This window comes from Equus asinus, chromosome 26 (genome assembly GCF_041296235.1).
Source record: "Equus asinus isolate D_3611 breed Donkey chromosome 26, EquAss-T2T_v2, whole genome shotgun sequence".
NCBI lineage: Eukaryota > Metazoa > Chordata > Mammalia > Perissodactyla > Equidae > Equus > Equus asinus.
Window position 1 is genome coordinate 33,379,761 of NC_091815.1, and position 22,736 is coordinate 33,402,496.

Sequence of the window (22,736 nt, forward strand, 5' to 3'; positions counted from 1 at the left end):
CAGTGTGTGGTTCAAGAAGTGTTTATTGGGAGGGGATGAGAGGAACGTCTGCTGGCCCCAGGAGTTGGGGTGGATGTGGATGTGAGAGGTTGGGATGGGGGATCCTTACAGGAAGAGGAGGTCTGGGGGGCACAGGCCAAGGGGTGGTCTCTGGGACCCCCGCAGTCAGTGGTCTTGAGGCGGCAGGGCCCGCAGTGACAACTGAGGGCCACGGGGAAGGAGACCATGGGGTCCACGCCAGGCGGGCAGCCGGGGAGCCGGATGGAAGCAAAGCGCAGCTCACGGTAGGTGCACACTGGCTGGGGAATGGGCGGCAGGGCAGCTGGCATCACCCGCACCTGGAGAGAGGGGGGTGCAGCATGAGCATCTGCCTGGGTTGGGCCCTCCCCTGAGCCCCCCCACTGCCCCTCACAGATCCCAACTCAGGTGTCCAGGGGACCCTCTGTGCTCTCCCTCCCACACACCCAGCTCAGACTCCAGTTCCCCAGCCTCTACCCAGGGGGCAGGCCCCCTTGCACCCCCGCTGCCACCTCCCGTCCTCTGTGGGCCCCCCCTGGGCAGCTCACCATGCTGGGGCAGTAGCCGGCACAGATGCTGGTGGTGAAGGTGATGCAGATGGGGCAGGCCTCCTTCTCAGCAGCCAGAGTGGCGTTGATGGGCCGGCACAGTGGCCGCAGTGGCCCCCTGGATGCCCAGACCCCGCCAACACTCAGCAGCATCCACAGCAGCAGCCCCTGGGACAAGGCCAGTGCCTCAGGGCCAGCCTGAGACCTCAGCCCTGGGCCCTCACCCTCCCGTCCCCCAGATACACATTGAGGGACCCAGCTCCTCTGCCTGACATCTTCCATTCAGGGCCCGCCCTCCACTTTGATCCCCCATCCCAATACCCAGGGACCCCCGATACCCCAACACCTCAGATACCCCACTCAGGCCCTGCCCTACCCGCTTCCCTCCTGGCAGGAAGCCTGCTGGCTGTCCACACCTTTGCCAGGTCATAAGACGCTCCCTCTTCGCACCAACTGGACCCTGGATGGAGTTGCAAGGGGCCCAGGGCCCTACAGCCTTACCTGGAGCGTCTCCATCCTCGGTGCCTCCTCTGCCGTGTTTACCCTGGTCTTACACTACTGATCTTTGCTGGTGCTTACCCTGGTCTTATACTACTGGTCTTATACCCGCAGGCTGTGGGGGAGGCAAGGCCACTGGGCATGCCCGCATGGCAGGGTAACCTGGACACTAATCCCCCCGGGGGCGAGAGGCGGACAAGGTCAGGGAGGTGCAGGAGTGGCTCCCTGGAGCAACCCCTCCCCCCACTCGCTGAGTGGCTAGGCGCCTTAAAGCAGGAGACACCCAGGTGAGACCAACTTCGCAGACTCAGTCCGCAGGGGCTAGAGAGGTCGTGCTGGGGACACATGAAGTAAGGTATAGGAAGCCCTCTGCCGTGCCCCACACCGTGTAGCCGGGCCTGGAGGAACCCAGGGGGAGGCTGGAGCTCGCCCCTCCGACGACCCTCAAATGGAGATGGGCTGAAGCTTCAGGTTCACGCTCCACCAGCCGTGAACTGAAAGCCATTCCTGTGCCAAAGTCCAACCTTAGGAGGGGCATGGCTTCAATATGGGGTTCTGTGCTCAGAGGCGGGGGGCTGCCTGCACCCAGACGCGCCCCCCTTCCACAAGGGCCTCAGCGGGAGCCCGATCTCCCCCACACTTAGGCCCCCAGAAGCCAGGATGCCGGAGCCGAACTCAGCAGAGTGTGGTTATAGGTTCTTTAACTCTCATTGAGTAAGCTCTCCCGCTCTGCCGCCGACGGCGCGGCCCGCCCGCTGGCCCACCGAGCCGAGCGAGTTTTCCCGGCTCAGCCCAGGCCCCGCAGCGGAGTGGGCGTGCCCGGTCTGTCCCGCCCCCACGTGGTGGGTGGGGCTCCGACCTTTAGCCCCGCCCACCGCGCCCGTGTCGTGGTCCTCTAGGCCCCGCTCTCCCCGCCCAGGGGGCGTGTCCGGGGCGGGGCTAGCGCGCCCGGCTCAGGCAAGCGCCGGCTTCAAGCTGCCGTAGCGGGAGTTTTCGGTGCGGTAGGCTTGCGGCACGCTGTGGATGCCCGGCACGGGCTTCCAGTGAAGGCCGCCCCACGGCAGCTCCAGCGGGCAGAAACGGTCGAGCCGGCGCAGTGGGTGAAGCGGGGGTCCGTAGGACTCCTGAGCCAGAGGCAACGCTCCGCGGTGCGGCACGGCTGGCGTCACCGGGCGGACACGGGGCACGCAGATCTCCGGTGGCCGGGCCGGCCAAGAGGAGCACGGATAGGCCTGGGGCGTCTCCTCGAAGGTCCAGGAGGTCAGCGAGTCATTGCGGTGATATCTAGTCAACTCCTTCCTGTTTAGGGGGAGGAGGAGGCAGGATGGGGGGACACAGCTGGATTCCAGGGAGGAGGCTGAAGTTCAGACCTCCGAGGCTGCCCGCCCGAACTCCTGCGTTTCGAGGTGAGGACACATTTGCAGGAGTCGGGGACCCCATGGGAAGGATGGGGCTGGGAACTCCTAGCCTGGACTCCTGGATCCTCGAGTACTTAAGGGTCTGGAATATAGGGTTTTCGCATCCTTGGGAAGGAGTATCTGTGGACTCCAATATCTAAGTAGGCCCCGCCCTGGCCCCCCGAGATCCAGAACTCCCTCTTCGGCACTCCGCAGGCTTCATGTTCCTGAGAGTCGACGCTAAGGATACCGGGGCGCTAAGAGGGAGGGGGCTGGGTCTGAACTTCCGCTTCTTGCAGGAGCAGGAGCTGAAGGCCGAGACTGCTGAGTCGGGGAGGGGGAACCGACACCGGGGCTCGGCGTCCCACCAGCCTGTGCAGGGGCTGTGCAGGGGGCGGTGTCGAGCGGGGCCCCAGGCTCACTTCGGGTAGGCCCGGAAGTCCCGTGCCGAGGTGGTCAAATAGAGCTGCTGGCGGTCCAGGATGGCCTGGTCGGATACTGGGAAAAGCCGGCCGGCCAGGTCGGGGCTTTTTGTCTAGGGGATTAGAGCCTCATGAGAATCCGGGGAGGAGGGGTGAGCAAGAAAGAAGTTTCGTACCCCGTTCCAAGTCCTGGTTCCCAGATTCAGAATCCTTCTTCCTTCAGCCTCCTCAGTCCTTCTAGACCAGGCCCTCACGCCCCCCGCAGAATCCGAATTCCTCCTGACCAATCGCACGCCAGCACACTTGACCTTCCCTCCCCAAATCAGAACCCTGACCAGCCTCACCTCCAAAGTCCAAACCCTTTCTGTCCGTCATCGAACACAAAGCCAAGCCCCCAGCCACAGAAAAACTTCCCGGCTCCGCCCCCAGACTCAAAACTTCCTGGTCCCGCCACTGGAATTCAGTAGCACCTCGAGCAACAATTCTTCCTCGCTTCACCCCAACGGAGAAATGTCTACCCGCGACCCCATCCAGGAATATTCCAGGCCCGCCCCCACGTACAGTCGGCTGCCTAGCTCCGCCCCCAGCCTCAGATTCCCCCTCCTAGCCCCGCCCCAGGATTTACTAGTTGCGCCCCCAGCCTCAGAGCTGGGATTTCCGACCTTCGGTCCTCTGCTCCCTCTGGTCCCGCCTCAAGAGGTTCAAGTCCCTCCCCCAGTCTATGGAGCCTCCTGATTCCGCCCCAGACCTTTTAGCCACAGCCCCAGACTCAAAATTCCTTCTGGCCCCGCCCCAAGTTCCGCTGGTCTGGTCCCTAGCCTCAGAGGCCCTCCCATCGCACCGGCGCGGCCTTCAACCCCGCTACCCGGGACTGGCCCCCGCGGTGGCGGTCCGCAAGCTCCAGGGGCTGGGGCCCGACGTAGAAGGTGGCGCTCTGGTCCAGGCCGGGCCAGCCGGTGTACTGCGCCTTCGTCTCGCTGCACTGGTGCTTTGTGATCAGAGGGAGGCGCCAGCCGCGGTGTCTGAGCTGCGGAAGGTGATGCGGGGACCCAACGTGAGGGCGCAAGGGACTCCAGTGCGGTCCACAGCCCCAACCCCCACGGACCTTGGCATCCCAGAATCTCACCTTTTCCCCTAAGTCCTTGATCCCCACAGTCTGCGTCGGGTCAGCAGGCTCTGCGGCCTTGGGCTGCGCGTAGGGCCCGCCGTGGGTCTTGGGCGCGTGAGCCGAGCCGGAGGTCGTCTCCCATCTGCTGATGACCTCGTCGAAAGCCCAGATGTGCAAGTCCTGCTTTGCGGCCGGGGGCAGGGGCTCTGCGACCGTGGACTGGGGAGAAGGCGCGGGATGTCAGCTGAAAAGACTTGAGAGGCGGGCCGGTGAGGCCTAATTTCTCCCAGTCAGTCCCAAGTCCCCTTCTCCCTCCAGTTTCAGACATCCAGGTTCCTTGGCCCCATCTCTCAGACCCAGGACTCCGAGACCCTCCTCCTTCGATCTGACAGGAGCCGGAGCTCTCAGTCCCCTTTTCTCTCCACGCCGGGCGTCTGGGTCCCCAGGCAGCTCGTTCAGACACATGACTCTAGCTCCCCAGTCTCCTCGAGGCCAGGAGCCTCTGGTCCTCTCACCTGCACAGTGGGCGGGGGAAAGGGCACGGATGGGATAAAGTGGTGGGCGACGCCACTGCTGGTGAGATGCCAGCTGGGCCAGCACCCAGGCATCTCGGTCCCAGAGATGGGGCGCCACGGGGGACCATGGCGCGGAGCTAGGGTCGGACCGGCCATGGTCCCACCCCAGCCCCGGAGCCAAGCAGGAGCAGGCTTGTTGTTGCCGTTGCCCGGGGCGACAGAACCCGCCCACTCTGAACCCAGCCAATGGGGGGCCTGCAGGCGTGTGGATGGATGGATGGATAGAGTGAGAAAAAGACCCACGCACAGAGGGACGAGGACTTTGAGAGAGGGGCACAGAAACGCAGAGAACTCGGGAGGGGAGAGACCCAGAAGAGAGAGAGTAGAAAGTGGGGAAGAGAAGGGGAAATAGAAGTTTCAGAGTTGTAAAGTTTTAGAGACATAGAGACGGGGTGGGGGGGGGGCGGGGCGAGGGAGGGGACAGAGATCCAGAGAAGGGGCAGCATAGAGAGAGCTGGGGGGGGGGGGTCGGAGATCCAGAAAGGGGGTCCAGAGACCCAGAAAGGAAGGAGGACAGGGACCACCCAGCACATCAGGGAATCCGTGAGAAACACCCCCCTTTCCCACAGGGTCCCAGCCCTCTTGGCTGCCTCCTCCCTCTGCCCAGCCTGCCCACCTCGGGGGTAACGATTTCCAGACTTCCCCGGGGCCCTCCCTCCCTCCCTCCTTGTGTGTGCTGAAGGAGCCAGCATCGGCCTCGGCTTCTCGGCTGTCCCGCCTGCCTTTGATTTGGTTGAAAACTTCCACCTGGGGATGGGGGTAGGGGGCGAAGAGGGAGAGACCCACAGGGAAATACTTAGCAAAAAAAAAGGGGGGGGGTTTCGGAAAGAGCTTTGATGAGTGAGAAAGAATTACAGACTAGAACGGGGGAGAGCCGGTGGGAAACAGACACAAAGAGAACTATTGACCCAGAGACCAGAGACAGGAAGTGAGATGAGAGACAGAGAGGGATGCGGCCAAAAACAGAGTGGGAACCATAGAGCCAGAACACAGAGATGGAGAAACAGAGGCAGCCAGAGCCCCACGCTGCCGAGCAGCCCCCAGCCTTCCCAGTCTGTGTTGGTGGGGGATGGGGGATGTCTATGCCCTTAGCCCAAAGCTGGTCTTAAGAGTGTGTGTGTGTGTGTGTGTGTTGGCAAGAGGCATGAAGCCATGGAGCGGTAATACAGGAAGGGGCGTCCTGAGGGTGTGGGATGTACCCCTGACTTCCCTTGTCACTTCCTCACGTTAAACACCTGTAGGTCAAGGCTTCTGCTTCCTCAGCCCCCATTATCTCATGCTACCAACCCATTCTTCAGACAGGGAAAACAGACACTGCCTTTTTTCTCTTTTTTCTTTTCTGTTGCTTTTTTTTTTTTTTTTTTTGAGGAAGATTAGCCCTGAGCTAACATCCGTGCCCATCTTCCTCCACTCTATATGTGGGACACGTGCCACAGCATGGCTTGCCAAGCAGTGCCATGTCTGCACCTGGGATCTGAACCAGCGAACCCCAGGCTGCCGAAGCAGAACATGGAAACCTAACCACTGCGCCACCAGGCCGGCCCCAAGGCTGCCTTTTGCAGCCTGGCACAGGGTCCCACTAACCCCCTCATTCAGGCTTCTGGGGCCCGTTCTCCTATTGGATTTTCCTGGCTCACTCAAGGCCTACGTGTGTCCAGATAAGCCCGGATCCTAGCCAGGGGGCAGGCCAATTGGTCAAAACCTCAGGCCCTCCTCAAGGTGGACCAGTTTAAGTTCTACTTCATTCTCAATGGGGGGTAAAGGTTGAGACAGGGAAGGGGGGTAGAAACCTGACTCCAACTGCCCACCAGAGCCAAACTCTCTAGCATCCTGACTCCCTGCCATTCAACCCTGCTTGTGTTCCTACTGTGACGGGGGTCTCACTACCTCAAAACAGAATATTCTAAGTCAACATTCACCCACCTGACCAAGTAAGATTTCTCATTTGAACCCTAGCTCCCAGCTAATTGCCTCCCCCACCCACTTCTTGACAGATCCCCTCCTTGTCACTCTCTCCAGAGTGCACAAGGTGATGTCCTCTGAGATTGTGTGGTCAGCTATTTAGAAGCCAAGGGCCTCCAATGGTCAAATCCACCAGAGTTGATCTGACAAGTTGTGTATTACAGCTGATAAACAGTAGGCACTCAGAAAATATTGGCTATTATTATCATCATCATTACCCTCAAGTTCATCCAAGAGAACTCCTATTCATCCTTCAAAACCCCATTTGGTTTCATCACCTGTCTTGCCCAGATTGAGCTCTCAAAATCAGAGAGCTGTGATTTTGTGACCATTTGATATGTTCCCAAACTGAGGCCCAGAGCAGCCAGGTGCCTCCTGCGGTCCCTCAGGATCCAGTTCTCTTCCTCCTCTGCCTGCCTAGTTCCAGGGCATGGGCCTAGGCCCTGCCAGTCCGGCTGAGGAGAGTGCAGACGCAGGCAGTGTCAATTCGAATCCATCGCCAGCCCACACGGCCCTGGGCATCAGTGGTCAATGCCCGCACGTAGGACTGCTTGGCCTTACACTCAGACACCCAGTGCCTCCGGTCCACACCCCGGCAGCCCCCTCCACCTCCACCGGGGCCACCTTCCCCGGCGCTGTCAGCCTTGCAGCGGGTCTCGAAGAAGTACTGGCGAAGGGGACTGCCACCAGCCGCAGGCACCTCGCCCAGCACCTCCACCTCGCGCCCCCGCAGGTCCACGGCCGTCCGGCGGTCTGTCACCCAGCCGCTGACTGCGTCGCACACGGCCAGCTCTCCCCGGCGACTGGCTGGGGCTGTCTCGCTCACCCCCCGCCGACTGCGGTTGGCTGGGCTGCCCGCTGGCTCCCCAAAGGCCCTGGCCTCCAGCAGGAAGAGCAGAGGGGGGCCCGCGGGAGCGCCCCTGGACAGGGCTACACGAGGGGACAGGAGGTCCCACTCAGGAGCTGGAAATGGGGGCAGTGGCGAGGGTGGGGGATGGGGCTCCATGGGGACACTGGGGAGGAGGAAAAGTAAGAGGATGGGGACGGAGCATGAGGGGTGGGGGCGCATCTCGCTGAGCACCTGAGGAGAGAGAGAAGGAAGCTGGAGTTAAAGAAGAGGGTAACAACTTAGTCGGGGGGCAGAAGTTGGGAATTCCAGGGGGACCTGCACCCCAGAATCACGGAGAGGCCCTAGTTCTAGAACCTTGGGGGACCCCTATATTCTAGGACTTGAAGAACGTCCAACTTCTAGATTAATCTTAATTATTCTACTACTATTACTAATCTTAGCCAACAAATGGGGAAATACAGGCTCAGAGAGCTTAGTAACTTGTACCAGGTCACATAGCCAGCAAATAAATGCAAGAGGTGGGACTTGAACCCTATCGGAGCAACTCCACTCTGTCATCCTGCCTCTACAACCCAGAGGAACCCTAAGTCCTGCAGCCTGGGGGAGCTTTGAGGTTCCCAAATTCTGAGAGGCCACGTCCTGGAATCCCAGGAAGACCCAGGTTCAGCTCAGGACTGCCACTTAAGGAGGCTGTGAAATTGATTCGGGAGTGGAAGACACTGGTGGGGGCACTGTTCTCGACAACATTCTAGAAGCCTGTGGTTTTGGGAAGGGGTGGCACAGAGGGGACTGGGATGCAGCAAGTGGTTACCAGACCTGTCAGCACCTCCTCCGCCTCCGAGCTCCGGGGCTGGGGGCCCCCAGGCTCCGGGGGGCCCCTGTGGGGGACACAGGTGGCCCCCTCCTTCCTGACATCTCAGGAGAGGGAGGGGGCAGCCACCTAGGGGAAGAAGCGGATGGGCAGGTTATATAGGCAGGTGGGGGAGGGGGCCTGAACCCCTGAGCGCTCCCCTTCCCGGTGTTCCTGTTAAAGCGTAGGGGACCCAAAAGTCAAGGCTGCACCCCCTTCCCAGAGGCCCCTTCCCTGCCCAGGTGATGGCTCCTGGCTGGGATGGGAAGCAGATGGGGGATGAGAGGGGAGGGGAGAGGCTGTGGATGGAGGAGGCTGGAAAAGATTACATCCTCCTCAGCCCATTCATCTCCCAGACGGAGCGGGGGCGGGGCTGGCCTGGACACCCGGGTCCCTGAGGGCCCACACTCATGAAGCCCTGGGTCCCCGAGGCTGCTTCCTGGAATGTTCTCTCCTCGCAGGACAGGCCAGGGCCCGTCCAAGACGTCTGCTACACATACCTGGAGTGGCTGCCTGCTCCGGCTGGGAGATGGGGAAATGGCAAGGGGGAGTGTGAAGAGGGGCGCATGTTGACCCAACCGGGACCAGGCGTCTAGATCCCCAGCTGCCTCCTCCCTCAGACCGGGAATCCTGGTCCCCAGCTGCCTCCTCCCATAGGAGACCAGGCGCCAGCTCTCTCCTCTCTCTGACCCAAGAGCCCTGGGCCCCAGCCCCTCCTCCTGCGGGAGCTCAGACCCCCGGCTCCCTCCCTTAGATGCAGGATCCAGGCCCCCAAATCTCTCTACTCTCAGACCCAGGAGTCGGGACCCCTAGTGTCCTCCTTCCCCAGACCCAGGAGTTCTGGAGGTCAAGCCCCTCCTCCCCAGGTACTCAGAAGTACGGACTCCCAGGTCCCTCTTCCCCGAGAAGATTTAGGCTGGGGGTCCAGACTCCTGAGACGCTGCTGGGGTAACCGGCTGCGGATCCGGACACTTTCCTCCTGCCTCAGTTTCCTCAGCCAAGCCCCGCCCCCGCCGGCCCCGCCCCCGTCCCTCCCTACCCGGGGGCAGGGCGACCCGGGCGCCGGAATCCCGGGGGAGGAGGCGCGGAGGCTCTTACCTGGGGCTCCCTCCTCGGCTCCCGCGGCTGCCCCTGGCGCGGCGGCGGCTCCTCCTCCTGCTCGCTGGCTGCAGGGACGCCCGCGCCTCGCGGCTCGCGCTCCGGAGGGCCCGGCCGGGGCGGGGCGGGGCTGGGCGGGGCCGACGGCGGGGGAGGGGCCGGGGTCCCGCCTTCCTCACGCGTGCCGGGCTTCGGAAGGCCGGCCCGGCTCCCGCAGCCAGCCCTCCTCCCTTAGTCCCCGGAGGCCATGCCCCCAGCTCCTCTTCCCTCAGACCCAGGGGTCCCGGCCCCCAGCCCCTCCTCCCTCAGACCCAGGGGTCCAGGCCCCCAGCCCCTCCTCCCTCAGACCCAGGAGGCCATGCCCCCAACCCCTCCTCCCTCCGACCCAGGGGTCCAGGCCCCCAGCCCCTCTTCCCTCAGACCCAGGGGTCCCGGCCCCCAACCCCACCTCCCTCAGACCCAGGAGTCCGGGACCCCAGCCCCTCCTCCCTCAGACCCAGGAGTCCAGGCCCCCAGCCCCTACTCCCTCAGACCCAGGAGTCCAGGCCCCCAGCCCCTCCTCCCTCAGACCCAGGAGTCTGGGTCTGAGATTCCTTTGCCTCCTTTTGCCAATTTAGTGTCAATCCCGGGGCAGATTCCCACCCTCTCTCTCATCCCCACTTTCCCAGGAGCCCCAGGCCAGACATTAACCAGCTGGGCTTGGGCAGTGATAAGGACCGAGGCCGGAGGAGACAGTGGATGTGGGGGGCTCTCCCACAGTCGTCTCTCCTGGAATTTCCTGGGTGGGGACTGCGGAGAGGGTCTTGTCCTGAGCTCAGAGAAGGGAAATTCAAGGTATTATAGGACTCAGGGATAGACAAAGATAGGATTTGGTTAGAGAAAGTGAATAGTGACAGATGAAGGGGGATGGGGGAAGGCACAGAAATGGAGTGGGAAAGGGGGCAGAGTCCAAGCGAAAGAGGAGGACAGACACCCAGAGAGAGGGGACACCCCGAGAGAAGGAGACAGAACCCTAGAAGGGGGACAGAGACCCAGAGAGAGAGACCTAAGACAGACGGAGATCAGACGGGAGCTGGAGCCCAGGACAGTCCTACTGGAGAGCCCCGCGCCCCTCCCGGGGAGCTATTTTCAGGAGGAAAACTGACACCCACCTTGGGGGGGGGGGTCACCCATACACCTCCCTCAGCCTAAATATAGCATGGCAAGGTGGCAGGAAGGGTGTCCCCGGATTAGGGTGTTCCCCTCTCCTCCCCATCTCAGCCAAGGCAACATAGAAGGCGGCTACAGTTGTTTATTGGGGTGGGGGAGGGGCACCTCCCAGTCTCTAAGTGTCCACTCAGGTCACCTCCCTGACCTCTCCGCACTTCCCTCCATCCCTAATCTCCAAGCACGTCCCACCCCCAACAGAGGGACTCTATGTAACCCAGTCTATGATGAGGTAGCACACGTGAGTTTTCAAAGAGTAATGGGAAGCAGTCCCGGTCCCCCTCTCTGGGTCCCTGTCCCCCTCTTTGGGTCCCTGTCCCCCTCTCTCTGGTCTCTGTCCCTCTCTCTCTGGGTCCCCGTCCCTCTCTCTCTCGGTCTCTGTCCCCCTCTCTCTGGGTCTCTGTCCCCCTCTCTCTGGGTCTCTGTCCCCCTCTCTCTGGGTCCCTGTCCCCTCTCTCTGGGTCCCTGTCCCCCTCTCTCTGGTCTCTGTCCCTCTCTCTCTGGGTCCCCGTCCCTCTCTCTCTGGGTCTCTGTCCCCCTCTCTCTGGGTCTCTGTCCCCCTCTCTCTGGGTCCCTGTCCCCCTCTCTGGGTCTCTGTCCCCCTCTCTCTGGGTCTCTGTCCCCCTCTCTCTGGGTCTCTGTCCCCCTCTCTCTGGGTCCCCGTCCCCCTCTCTCTGGGTCTCTGTCCCCCTCTCTCTGGGTCTCTGTCCCCCTCTCTCTGGGTCCCTGTCCCCCTCTCTCTGGGTCCCCGTCCCTCTCTCTCTGGGTCCCCGTCCCCCTCTCTCTGGGTCTCTGTCCCTCTCTCTCTGGGTCTCTGTCCCCCTCTCTCTGGGTCCCTGTCCCCCTCTCTCTGGGTCCCCGTCCCTCTCTCTCTGGGTCCCCGTCCCTCTCTCTCTGGGTCTCTGTCCCTCTCTCTCTGGGTCCCCGTCCCCCTCTCTCTGGGTCTCTTCTCCCCTTCTGCGGGTCTCTGTCCTCATTCCTGGGTCTCTTGCCCCCTCCAGGCTGCTGTGAGAAGTGACTGCCTAAAAGTTGTATTATTTTCAACTTTTATCAAACCCTTCCCATAACCTGTGCCTCCCTCTCTCTCTGTATTAAAAGGTGGTTGGATTATGTCAGAGGTTTCCAAGCTGAATTTCTTAGCTGTGTTCTGAGTTGACAAGAGGGACTCCCTAAGAGGAGTGTCCCCCTCAAACCAGTTCCCCTCTGATGTGACACAGTCGTGTCTCTCAGTAAGATTTCATTTAACCAAAAAAAAAAAAAAGGGGGGGTGGTTATAGCTAAAAGTAAAAATGACAACACTCTGTAAACCGCTGGACGGGTTTTAATAAATTAATACGATAAAGTCCTTTGAAAGATGCCTGCCACATAGGAAACCCTATATGTGTTAGTGATTTAACCCGCCTCCTCCTCCTCGAAATGCCCTTTTAGTACTGAAAGACCTCTGAAAATGTTCTGGCTCCGTGAGGGTGACACTCTCCCCTCTGAGCCTCAGTTTCCCTGTTTGTGAGGAATGAGGCTGTTGGACTCAGGAGGTCCTGTGTATACCAGAAGGCTGATGGGGACACGTGGGGTTGGCCACAAGCCACAAGCCACAAGCCCTGGCCCCGGGGGACAGGCCACGTGACCTTGGGAAGCCACTCCCATGCTCTAAGACTCTGGTTTCTCCCCTGGAAAGTAGAGTGGGCCCCCCAGTTTGCCTGACAGTCTCCCTGAGCTGCGGGAGGATGGGGTGGCACGCCTGGTCTGGGGTCTCTGTGATTCTGTGGAACAGAGATTGTGCGTCTCTCTTGGGTTCAGGGGAGCTGCATTTGTCTGCCTTTTTCTTTTCTGGTTCTCCTTTTCCGGGGCGCTCTGGTTTGTTTCCAGCCCTGGATGTCTGCCTCTCTCTCTCTCTCTGAGTGCCTGACAGCCCCCCTCTGGGTCTCTATCCACCACTCTTAGTCTCTGTCCCCGTCCATCTGGGTGTCTGTCTCCCCCTCTCTTTGGGTCTTCGTGCCCCTCTTCCTTGAGTTTCTATCTCTTCCTTTCTCTGGGCCTCTTGCCCTCCCCAGGTCTCTGTCCCCCTCCTCTGGGTTTCTGTCCCCCCTTCATGTCTGGACAGAGTACAATTTCTCCCTCTTTCCCCCTTCTGTGTGGCTCTGATCTCCACATCTAGAAGCAAAATGGTAGGGGAGGACAGACAGGGGGGCGTTGAATGGCAAAACAAAGCAGGTGTGGGGTAAACGGAAGGAGTGTCGACATCTTCCTAGTTCACCCAGAAGCCCTCTGGGTGGACAACTGAATCCACGGATACAGAACCCAGCCCCACCCCTTGAAGTGAGTGACACTGGGCAAGCCAGTTCAGTTCGTCTCCCAGAGTCTACAATACCACACTCGCTCCCTGAAACATGATTCCTCCCCAGTGCTGTTGTCCTTGAGTCCTTTTCCTACCATTAAGTGCAAAACAAACCAACGTGGCCCTATGGAGCTCATACATACAGTCCGACTCAACCCAACATTCCTACAGGACTCACAGTGACATGACGTAACTCAACTCCGCATGGCCCTACAAGACTCAAACAGTTGTACCACCCAACTGAACCGGCCCTACGAGACTCACATGGTCATACAACTCATTACAGCTCAACTCAATGTAGACCCGAAAAACTTCCAGCCACATCACGGCGCTATTCAACCCCATGGAACCCTGAAAGACATACAGTCATACGTTCCAACCCAACTTAACCTCATGTGACCCTGAAAGCTCACATTCTATCACTTGACTCTTTGGATTTCTACATGACTCACAAGTTCACAGAACCTAAAATAACATGGCCCTAGAAGAATTGCAAAGCCACACAATTTCCAACGTGTCTCAACTCGACTCCATGACACCATGCATGAACACGCAATCACTCCCAACAATGCCATGGGCAGCCACCTAACCTGACCCAACATTGCCCTAGAGGATCATCAAACCACAGAATCTCGCACAATGCAGTTGGACAAGACTCACCCAGACTCGCAACCAAACCCAACCCAACAAGGAACTGAAAAACTCACAAAGCTATGTGACCAAACCTATCTCGACACTACCTCTAAAGGCTTCACGAGGCTTTCACAACCCAATGCAACACAAACCAACGGAGTCTCCCGTCAACTCGGCATAACCCAGTGCCATTCATTGCCACCTAAGGAGGTACCCGCAGGAGCTACCAAACCACACAGCTGAAGACCCAAAAAGACGCTCAGCATTCCCCAACTCATTACCACTTAACCTAGTTCTTCCTAAACCCAACACCCTCCCCCGACCTTCCCCTCCACCCACCCCCCTCCAAGGAAATGTGAGGTCCTGCAGACCTCAACTGTCCCTCACACTTCAGTGACCATGTGTTTCCCAGGGGGGGCCCAGAGTGGAGGCGGTAGCTCGGGTACCTCTCCATCCATCAACCCCCCATTGACCTTGCCCTCCAGTGGGCCACAAGGCTGCGTGTCCACATGGCTGTACATCCCGGCCTCTTCGCTGTCTGTCTCCCGATGGTAAAAGTAGCTGAAGTTGGAGACAATGACCGGCACAGGCAGGGAAATGGTCAGCACGCCGGCAATGGCACACAGAGAGCCCACTATCTTGCCACCCACGGTGACGGGCGCCATGTCTCCATAGCCAACTGTGGTCATGGTGACCACTGCCCACCAGAAGGACTCAGGGATGCTGGTGAAATGGGAGTCTGCCCGGTCGGCCTCGGCAAAGTAGACTGCGCTGGAGAAGAGGACCACACCAATGAAGAGGAAGAAGATGAGGAGGCCCAGCTCACGCATGGAGGCCCGTAGTGTCTGGCCCAAGATTTGCAGGCCCTTGGAGTGCCGGGACAGCTTGAAGATGCGGAAGACACGCACCAGTCGGATGACACGTAGGATGGCCAGTGACATGGCCGGCTGGCCCACCCCCCGCTGCCGGGCAAGCTCAGTGCCCAGTGCCACAAAGTAGGGCAGGATGGCCACAAAATCGATGAGGTTCATTACGTTCTTGAAGAAGACTGCCTTGCTGGGGCAGGTTGCCAGGCGCACCAGCAGCTCGAAGGAGAACCAACAGATGCACAGCGTCTCCACCACAAAGAATGGGTCATCTAAGCGAGGCGGGGGTCCGGGTACCTGGTTGGAGCCGTTCAGCCCAGCAGGGAACTGCAGGGAAGAAGGGCTTCAGGGAGGACCATGCCAGGGCTGGGACACACTCGAATGGCCATATTTCTTGTTTAAATATCCAACTGCTTATCTACAAATTAGTCAATAGCCGCTGCCCCCAGACCTCCAGTTACTCAGATGTCTTCACTCCTTCCCAGGACCATAAGGATGGTCCCTGGACAGCTGACTTTGTGATCCCTGATCCTTCACTGGCAGGGCCTCCCAAAATGATGCTAGAATGGGGTTCAACATCTTCTCTCCCAAAGTCCCACCCCCAGCATTGATGTTTTTAGATAGGGAGGGCCCTTGCACCCGCCCTACTCCCATGTGCCCTGCCCTCCCTAACTCAGCCCAGACTATATTGGGTAAGACTTTTCTGTACCCCAAACTCTGGGCTCCTCCTCTCATAGTCCTCAGCCCGACTTTTTTTGTAATAGATTCCTCCTACCTCCGCCCTCAGGCCCCACCCCTCTGTCTCCAGCACCCTCAGCTGCTTTCTTTGGGCCCTGGCTCTCACCACCTCCAGCCCATCGTTCCCACTGGTTACTGTGCAGACCTCAGATTTTTCAGGTTCTCCTGCACCCCTCAGCTTCGATTTCTTAATGTACTTGTCCTCTTGGCCTTCTGATAGGCCTCCTATTCAAATCCTCAGTCCTGGTCTCCATTAAGCTATACCTTCCCCACCCCCAGTTTTTAATCCCCTGGTCAGGCCCTGTCGCTGCGGTGCCCACTCTTCACAGCCCCTTGCCCCATCGAAGATAGGCCAGGTCCTCCTACCAGGTCTCCAATGCCCCGCCTACCCACAGCCAAGCCCCACCTTCCTGAGGCCCCCGCCTCCCACTGCCCCTTACTCCGCCTTTTGATTGGCCAGGTCTTCGTGGACCCCGCCCAGCTCCTCCCAAACCCCGCCTCTCTCCACCCGGGCCCCGCCCCCTCACCGGGCCAGCTGCAGCCACCGCGGCGAGCCCAGGGCTGTCGCGGTCGTCGCGGAAATCGGGCAGCGTCTCGAGGCAGAAGACGACGATGGAGACGAGGATGACGAGCACGGAGACGACGGCGAGCACGCGCGCGGCCTGCGAGCTCTCGGGGAACTCGAAGAGCAGCCAGAGCTGGCGCGCGAAGGCGCGGCGGGGCAGGGGGCGCTCGGGCGGCAAGGGGCAGCCCTCGTCCTCGCGCAGGCGCGCCAGCGCCGCAGTGCCCAGCCCGTAAAAGGCCACCTCCTCCAGGAAGATGTCGAGCGGCACGTGCGCCGGCCGCCGCAGCCGCCCGCCCGACTGGTAGTAGTAGAGCACGGCGTCGAAGCTGGGCCGGTGCCGGTCGAAGAAGTACTCGCGGCGCGCGCCGTCGTAGAAGCGGCTGCGGCGCACCGGGTCCCCGAGCAGCGTGTCCGGGAAGCGGCCCAGGGTGCGCGCCCGCGTCTCGAAGCGCAGCCCCGCCACGTTGAGCACCACCCGCTCGCAGCAGCCGCACGGCGGCGGGCACCGCGGCTCCATGGCGCGCGCAGCCCCGGCGACCCGCGGACGGACGTGTGGCCCCGACGCCCGACCCGGCCCGGCCCCGCCTCGGCCACCGCCGCCGCCGCCGCCGCCGCCCCAGCCTGGTGTCCGGTGTCCACGCGTAAAAATAGCCCGGCCGGCAGGCCAGGGCGCGGGGGAGGGGGCGCCGTGACCCCGGCGGGGCAGAGGGTGGCCGCGCGCCCTCTGCCGGGGCGCCCGCCTTTCCCCCCAGCCGCAGCCGTGCCGCGCTCTCTCGGCTTCCATCCCGATTTCGGTTCCCCTTTCCCTCTGTCTCTCCATCGCTCGGGATCTCTGTCCTGCGTGACTCCGGGTTTCCATGTGTCTCTCTCATCTCTTTTTTATGAGTGTCTGAGCCCCTCTTTTGGAGTCACCAAATTTCCAACCCTCTTTCTCTCGTTCTCTTGTGTCTCCGCGTCTGGTTCTACCTTACTTTGGGTCTCTGTCAGAGATGTATCTCTGAGTATCTCTATGGATCACTTATCTCTGAGTTTTGTCGTTGTAGGGGGTCTGTGTCTTGGTGTCTCTGGATCTCTGTCTTTGTTTTGTGTCTTGTTTCTCGGGGGTCTGTCCCTATTTATCTCTTGTCTCCCTTGGTCTCTATCTCTCCCCTCTGTCTGAGTCTTTCTGCCTTTCTGCTTCTTGTCTCTCTGGGTTTCTTCTCTCACTATCTCTTAGCCCTGTGTGTCTCTGTCCTGGATTTCTCCGGGGCGCCCCTTTGGGTCTCTTTCTTTCCCTGTGTCTCTGAATTACTGTGGGTCTCTGTCTCAGGGCCTCTGGACCCCTCAGGGTCTCCGGAGTCCTAATCGCTGAATCTCTAGGTCGGCTCCGCCAGTGTCCTCGTGGTTGCTGGGTCCCGGGGACTCTCCAGCAGCTGCAAACCATGAGCATGTGCGCCCCACACCCAGTCCCCTCGCCCGGGTCTCGTCCGGGGTCTCCACCTGAATTCTCTGCCAGACGTTCTGAGAATCCTCCAGGTCCTGAGCTGTAGCCCTGAATAGTGCAGACGGAGGCGGGGCCTGCCAGGAACAGGTGGGAGGTGGGCCGTGGAGATGTCTCAGGGTCACTCGAAGGGACCGAAGGACAGACAGACGGTGGCCTTCCAGCCACCGGTGTCCAATGACACCACATAAAAATAGCCGCATCTAGCCTATCGGAAGGGCTTCGGGGGAAGTGGTGGGGATTGGTCGCCGGGACTCCAGGGAATGGGGTCCCGGGCGCCCTCTGCTGGGGGACTGGAGAGAGACACTGAAGGTTATAACTCCCTGCGAATTCTGGCGCTCTGCAATTTCTTCCTGGGATGCTGTGTCACCAGCCCTCTGGATTTCTGTGTCCCTCTCTCTGGGTCTCTATCCTCCCTCTCTCGGGTCTCTGTCCCCCCATCTCTCTAGTCTTTTCTCTTCCGTTCTCCCTGGTCTCTGTCTCCTTTCTTCTTTGTTTCCTCTTTTCTCCCATTCTCAGAGACCGCAAAGACACCCCTCTTTGTGATCTCTGAACTCTGTGTGTGAACTGCTCCCTCCTCTCTGCAGCCCTGTCTCTTACAATCTTCTTCCGCTGAGCCTGGAGGGGGTGTCCCTCCTTGCCACTTCCAGCCAATTCTCCCTGCCTCAGCTCCTTTGAAGCTCAAGCTTTCCATGGAGGCTTCTTCTCATCCTTACTTAATGAGCTCATCCTTTTCCATTCTGGCCACTCCCGATCTTTCATAGAAGATTTTGGGTCCTACCCATCACTCTACAACTACTGTCATTATCCTTAGTAATTTCAATATCCCCATAGATGGTCCTGCTGAAACCTGGCCTGCACTGGAAAATCTGGCCTGTACTGGATTGTCTTTTCCAAAAAGGACCATATTTTTTGTCCTACCAGGTAGTCCCAAGCCTTGCCACACCCTATCTCGTGGAGTCCATGTCACCAGCTTTTGACGACTCTTTCAACTAACAGACCACCTCGGAAGGAATACTGTGATTTCTGAGGTTGGGTCAAAAGGCAACTTTCCGCACCACTCTTTTCCCTGGGACACTTGTGCAGGCCAGATGGCGAGGCCCATGTGGAGAGGATGCTAGGGTACCAGCCCTGAGCCCTGGCTTGACTCACAGCTGATCACCAGCACCAACCTGCAGCTGTGTGAGTGAGCCATTCTGGAAGCCTGACCTCCCCCAGCCAGGCTACCCCTGCCGATGCTCCTGGAGCAGAGATAAACCTTCCTCCCCAAGACCTGCCCACATTGCAAACTTGGGAGGGAAATAAATGATCTTTGCGGTTTTCAGCCATGCAGTCTCTGGGTGGTTTGTTACAAATGCTGCAGGAATAGATAACCAGAACATGACTTCTCGCTACTCTGAGCCCATCATTTCCATCGATCTTGCCCTCCGCCCCACACCAGCTGCCCACTTTCTTTCTTTCTTTCTGTTTTTTAAAGTTTTCTTGAGCTACAATTCACGTACCATACAATTCACCCATTTAAAGTGTACAACACAAAGTCTATGCTCTCCTTTTTCCCATCAACTGAGTTTTAAAACCTTTGAAGTCCACCAGCATGAACAGTGCATTGACTCTTACCTCTTCATCATGTCTGACTCCCCCCACCTTGTCCTCCCCTTCCTTCTTTCCTCTGCTTCCACTGTTCCACGTCCACCCATAAAATCACTCTTCCACACGTCTCTAACTCCCTTGCCTATGACCCCCTCCAGGGCACTGTTGGGGCCAAACCCTAACCCTAGTAAATCCTTCTCTCACCTACTCTGTGCCTTCCCAGGGGGCCCTGAGCAAGGCTGGACCCCAAAGTACCCTCCGCCTCCCCAAGATGGCTGTTACCCATCTTCGTTCTCCTCAAATACCCTACAGCGCCCTGGCCCTTCAGTCAGCTGATTGCCTCACTCCTCATTCCTCTGAAAACGTAAAAGCTCCCAGAACGCTTCATCTTCCTGCAGCCCATGCTACCATCCGCCCAGATGACCTGCTTTTCATCTGTCCCACCCCAATCGAAGACCAACATCTTGCCTTGTGTCCTGGATCCCATCTCCCTGTTCCACCTGCAGACTCTGCTCCTGTCATCACTCTTACTTCTCCTGTATCATCAGTGTGGGAGGCAGAATGATGCTCCCCTGAAAGATGTCCACATCCTGACCCCCGGAACCTTTGAATATATCACCCTATATGGCTAAAGGGACTTTGTGAACATGAGTAAATTGAGTCTCTTGAGTTGGGGAGATTATCCTGCATGATCTGGGTGGACCCAACGTCATCATGAGGGTCTTTATAAGAGAGGTAGGAAGGTCAGACTCATAGAAGAGGCGAAGATAGAAGTAGAGGTCAGAGAGAAGATGCTACACTGCCGACGTTGAAGATGGAGGAAGAGGTCATGAGCCAAGGGATGCAGGCAGCCCTAGAAGCTGGAAAAGGCAACCAAGCGAATTATCTCCTAGGGCCTCCAGAAGGAACCAGCCCTGCAGACCTATTTTAGACTTCTGGCCTCCAGAAGTGTATGCTAATAAATGAGTGGTTGTAAGCCACTAAGCTTGTGGTAATTTGTTACAGCAGTGACAGGAAACTAACACAGCGGGTTTCTCCCATTCCTTGATATCATTCCCACGTTATAATAATATCTTTTTTTTACTTTTAATTTTGAAATACTGTTAGACTTACAGAAGAGTTGCAAAGATTGCACACAGATTTCATGAATATCCTTCACTCAGCTTCCTCTAATGTTAGCATCTTACATTGCTGTGGTATATTTGGGAAAACCAAGAAATTGACGTTGGTGCAATGCTGTTGCCTGAAGGACAATCGGATTGCCTTTGCTTTTCCACTAATGTCCTTTCTCCATTCCAGGAGCCAACCCAGGATACCACATGGCTTTTAGTTGTCACGTCTCCTTATCTCCTGCAATCTGTGCTCGTTTCTTACTTTTTCCTTGTCTTTAATGACCTCAACACTTTTGAAGAATACTTGTCAGTTACTTTGTAGACTGTCCCTCAATTTGTGTTTATCTGGCATTTTATCTTGATTAGATTGAGATTATAAGGTTTTTGGGGGGGGGGTGGGGGAAGAATGCCACAGAGGTGAAGTCCTCGTCTCATCACATCATATTAGGGGCACATGATGTTGATAAGCTTTATCACGAGTGATATTAATTTTGATCACTTGGTTAGGATAGTGTCTGCTGGGTTTCTCCACTGTAAAGTTATTTCTTCCCTTTGTAATTAACGAATATTTGAGGAAGCCATCTGTTTTGTTCAGTCAAGTTTATTGAGATTTAATTTACATAGAATAAAATTCACCCTTTATAGCGTACATTTCTATGAGTTTTGGCAAATGTGTAGTCATGGAACTGCCACGACAATCAAAATATAGAACAGCTCTGGGGCCGGCCCATGGCCAAGTGGCTAAGTTTGCGCACTCCGCTTCGGCGGCCCAGGGTTTCGAGGGTTCGGATCCTGGGTGTGGACATGGCACCGCTCATCAGGCCATGCTGAGGTGGCATCCCACATGCCACAACCAGAAGGACCTACAACTAGAATATACAACTATGTACCGGGGGGCTTTGGGGAGAAGAAGAAAAGATTGGTAACAGATGTTAGCTTAGGTGCCAGTCTTTAAAAAAAAACAAAAAAGAGAACAGCTCCAACACCCCCCAAAGTTCTCTCCTTCCCTTTGTAGTCAGCTGCTTTCCCCAGCTCCAGGTCTTGAAAAGTACTGCTGTTTTCTCTCCTTCCATCCCTGTAGTTTTGCTTTTTCCAGAATGTCAAATAAATGAAATCATGCAATATGTAGCCTTTTGAATCTGCCTCCTCTGCTTAGCATAATGCACTGAAGATTCACTCCTGTTGTGTGTGTTAATGGTTCTTTCCTTCTTAACACTCAGTGCTGTTCCAAAGCCTGATGTACGCCCATTTGTTTATACATTCACTGTATATGAGAGACATTTGAATTACATTTCATTTTTGGCGGTTACAAATAAAGATGCTATAAAAATCCATGTACACGCTTTTGTGTGAACATAAGTTTTCAGGTCTCTTGAATAAGTAGCTAAGAGTGGGTTTTCTGGGTTGTAGGATAAGTCCATGCTTAACTTTTTGTGTGTGTGAGGAAGATTGGCCCTGAGCTAACATCTACTGCTAATCTTCCTCTTTTTGCTTGAAGAAGATTGTCGCTAACATCTGTGCCCATCTTCCTCTATTTTGTATGTGGGATGCTGCCATAGTGTGGCTTGATGAGCAGTCCTAGGTCGGTACCTGGGATCCCAACCAGCGAACCCCAGTAATACGGTGCATATACTGCGTATTATATAAAACCTGCGTGGGAGCCAGCCCCGTGGCATTGTGGCTAAGTTTAGTCCTCTACTTCCCTGGCTTGGGGTTCGTGGCCCCCATCTTGGGCGCGGACCTATGCACCACTCATCAAGCCCCGCTGTGGCGACATCCCACATACAAGATAGAGGAAGACTGGCACAGATGTTAGCTCAGGGCCAATCTTCCTCCCAAAAACAACAACAACAAAACAACACATTATGAAGGCAGGTTTAGCTTTGTTTATTTCCTTTAAACTTTGTATTTTGAAAGAATTTTAGAATTACAGAAAAGCTCCAAAAAATAGTGGAGTTCCCACGTGTACATAAACAAAGCAAATATGTCCAAATATTTTTTAAAGTACGTGCTTTTATACCACGTTTCTTGAAACGTGAAATTAGTCATTTACATTTTGTAATAATTTCTGTAATTATTAAACAGGCAAGTGGATCTATCCGAAAAACTTAAAATACAATACTTAACTCCTGATAGGTCTGCAGAGCCCTAACTAACAGGGCTGCTGACTCTGATCTCAGGGCCAACATGGGGTTCCTGTCATCCGTCCTAAAACAGGCCCTTTGCACTTGCTGTTAACCCTGCCCGGATCTCTCTTCCATCAGGCCTCTGTTCAAATGTCACCTCTTCAGCAGAGCGTTTCATCATCTTCCTTTCCTTTTTCTTTTTTAAGATTTTATTTTTCCTTCTTCTCCCAAAGCCCCCTGGTACATAGTACATAGTGTATTTTTAGTTGTGGGTCCTTCTAGCTGTGGGCTATGTGTGACACCGCCTGAACATGGCATGATGAGCAGTGCCACGTCCGTGCCCAGGATTCGAACCTGCGAAACCCTGGGCCGCTAGAACGCGCGAACTTAACCACTCGGCCACGGGGCCAGCTCCGCCCTCCTCCTCCACCTTTGTAAAGTACCCCGCTCTCACCCTCCATCCTCTTATTCTGCCTTATTTTCCTCTACTGTGCAGACCACTATCCTAAATTATATTTATCCTTTTAAATGCCTTGTCTCCCCCAGTACAATGTGAGCTCCAAAAAAGAAAAGATTTTACTTTAGTCACGTGCTACATCCCCAGAACCCAAACAGTGCGTTCGCTGAATAGCTGTAGATTTAACACGTTAGACACCTACGTAATCACACTATTCACGGAGGGACTCTTTGCCAGCGGCGGAAGGGTATATCACAGCGCACAACGAAACACGCATGCGCGGAAGATCCGGGAAGTGTGTT

At 57.2% G+C, this 22,736-nt stretch overlaps 4 protein-coding genes across 5 annotated transcripts; all 4 read right to left on the minus strand.

Moving 5' to 3' along the window:
- Positions 1-5: 5 nt before the first annotated feature.
- On the minus strand, positions 6-1,205 carry LHB (luteinizing hormone subunit beta). Its single transcript, XM_014852266.3, has 3 exons — positions 1,068-1,205; positions 567-734; positions 6-338 (listed from the first exon to the last, which is right to left on the minus strand). Exons 1-3 carry the CDS (start codon positions 1,080-1,082, stop codon positions 12-14), a joined length of 510 nt encoding a protein of 169 aa, XP_014707752.3. The 5' UTR covers positions 1,083-1,205; the 3' UTR covers positions 6-11.
- Positions 1,206-1,872: 667 nt separating this feature from the next.
- Positions 1,873-4,916, minus strand: SAXO3 (stabilizer of axonemal microtubules 3). 2 transcript variants are annotated; one of them, XM_070499422.1, is made up of 5 exons: positions 4,507-4,916; positions 4,010-4,210; positions 3,725-3,910; positions 2,884-2,996; positions 1,873-2,363 (listed from the first exon to the last, which is right to left on the minus strand). In XM_070499422.1, the coding sequence occupies exons 1-5, from the start codon at positions 4,660-4,662 to the stop codon at positions 2,018-2,020; spliced, it is 1,002 nt and encodes a 333-aa protein (XP_070355523.1). In that variant the 5' UTR covers positions 4,663-4,916; the 3' UTR covers positions 1,873-2,017. The 2 variants fall into 2 exon arrangements, with proteins under 2 accessions (XP_070355523.1, XP_014707751.1); XM_014852265.3 differs by having other exon boundaries at positions 1,898-2,363; positions 3,749-3,910; positions 4,507-4,806.
- A 1,750-nt stretch (positions 4,917-6,666) lies between these two features.
- On the minus strand, positions 6,667-9,464 carry NTF4 (neurotrophin 4). Its single transcript, XM_044760098.2, has 3 exons — positions 9,327-9,464; positions 8,195-8,318; positions 6,667-7,609 (listed from the first exon to the last, which is right to left on the minus strand). Exon 3 carries the CDS (start codon positions 7,595-7,597, stop codon positions 6,965-6,967), a length of 633 nt encoding a protein of 210 aa, XP_044616033.1. The 5' UTR covers positions 7,598-7,609; positions 8,195-8,318; positions 9,327-9,464; the 3' UTR covers positions 6,667-6,964.
- Positions 9,465-11,835: 2,371 nt separating this feature from the next.
- On the minus strand, positions 11,836-16,664 carry KCNA7 (potassium voltage-gated channel subfamily A member 7). The gene is made up of 2 exons (XM_014852324.3): positions 15,632-16,664; positions 11,836-14,693 (listed from the first exon to the last, which is right to left on the minus strand). The coding sequence occupies exons 1-2, from the start codon at positions 16,526-16,528 to the stop codon at positions 13,884-13,886; spliced, it is 1,707 nt and encodes a 568-aa protein (XP_014707810.2). The 5' UTR covers positions 16,529-16,664; the 3' UTR covers positions 11,836-13,883.
- Between the last annotated feature and the right edge of the window lie 6,072 nt (positions 16,665-22,736).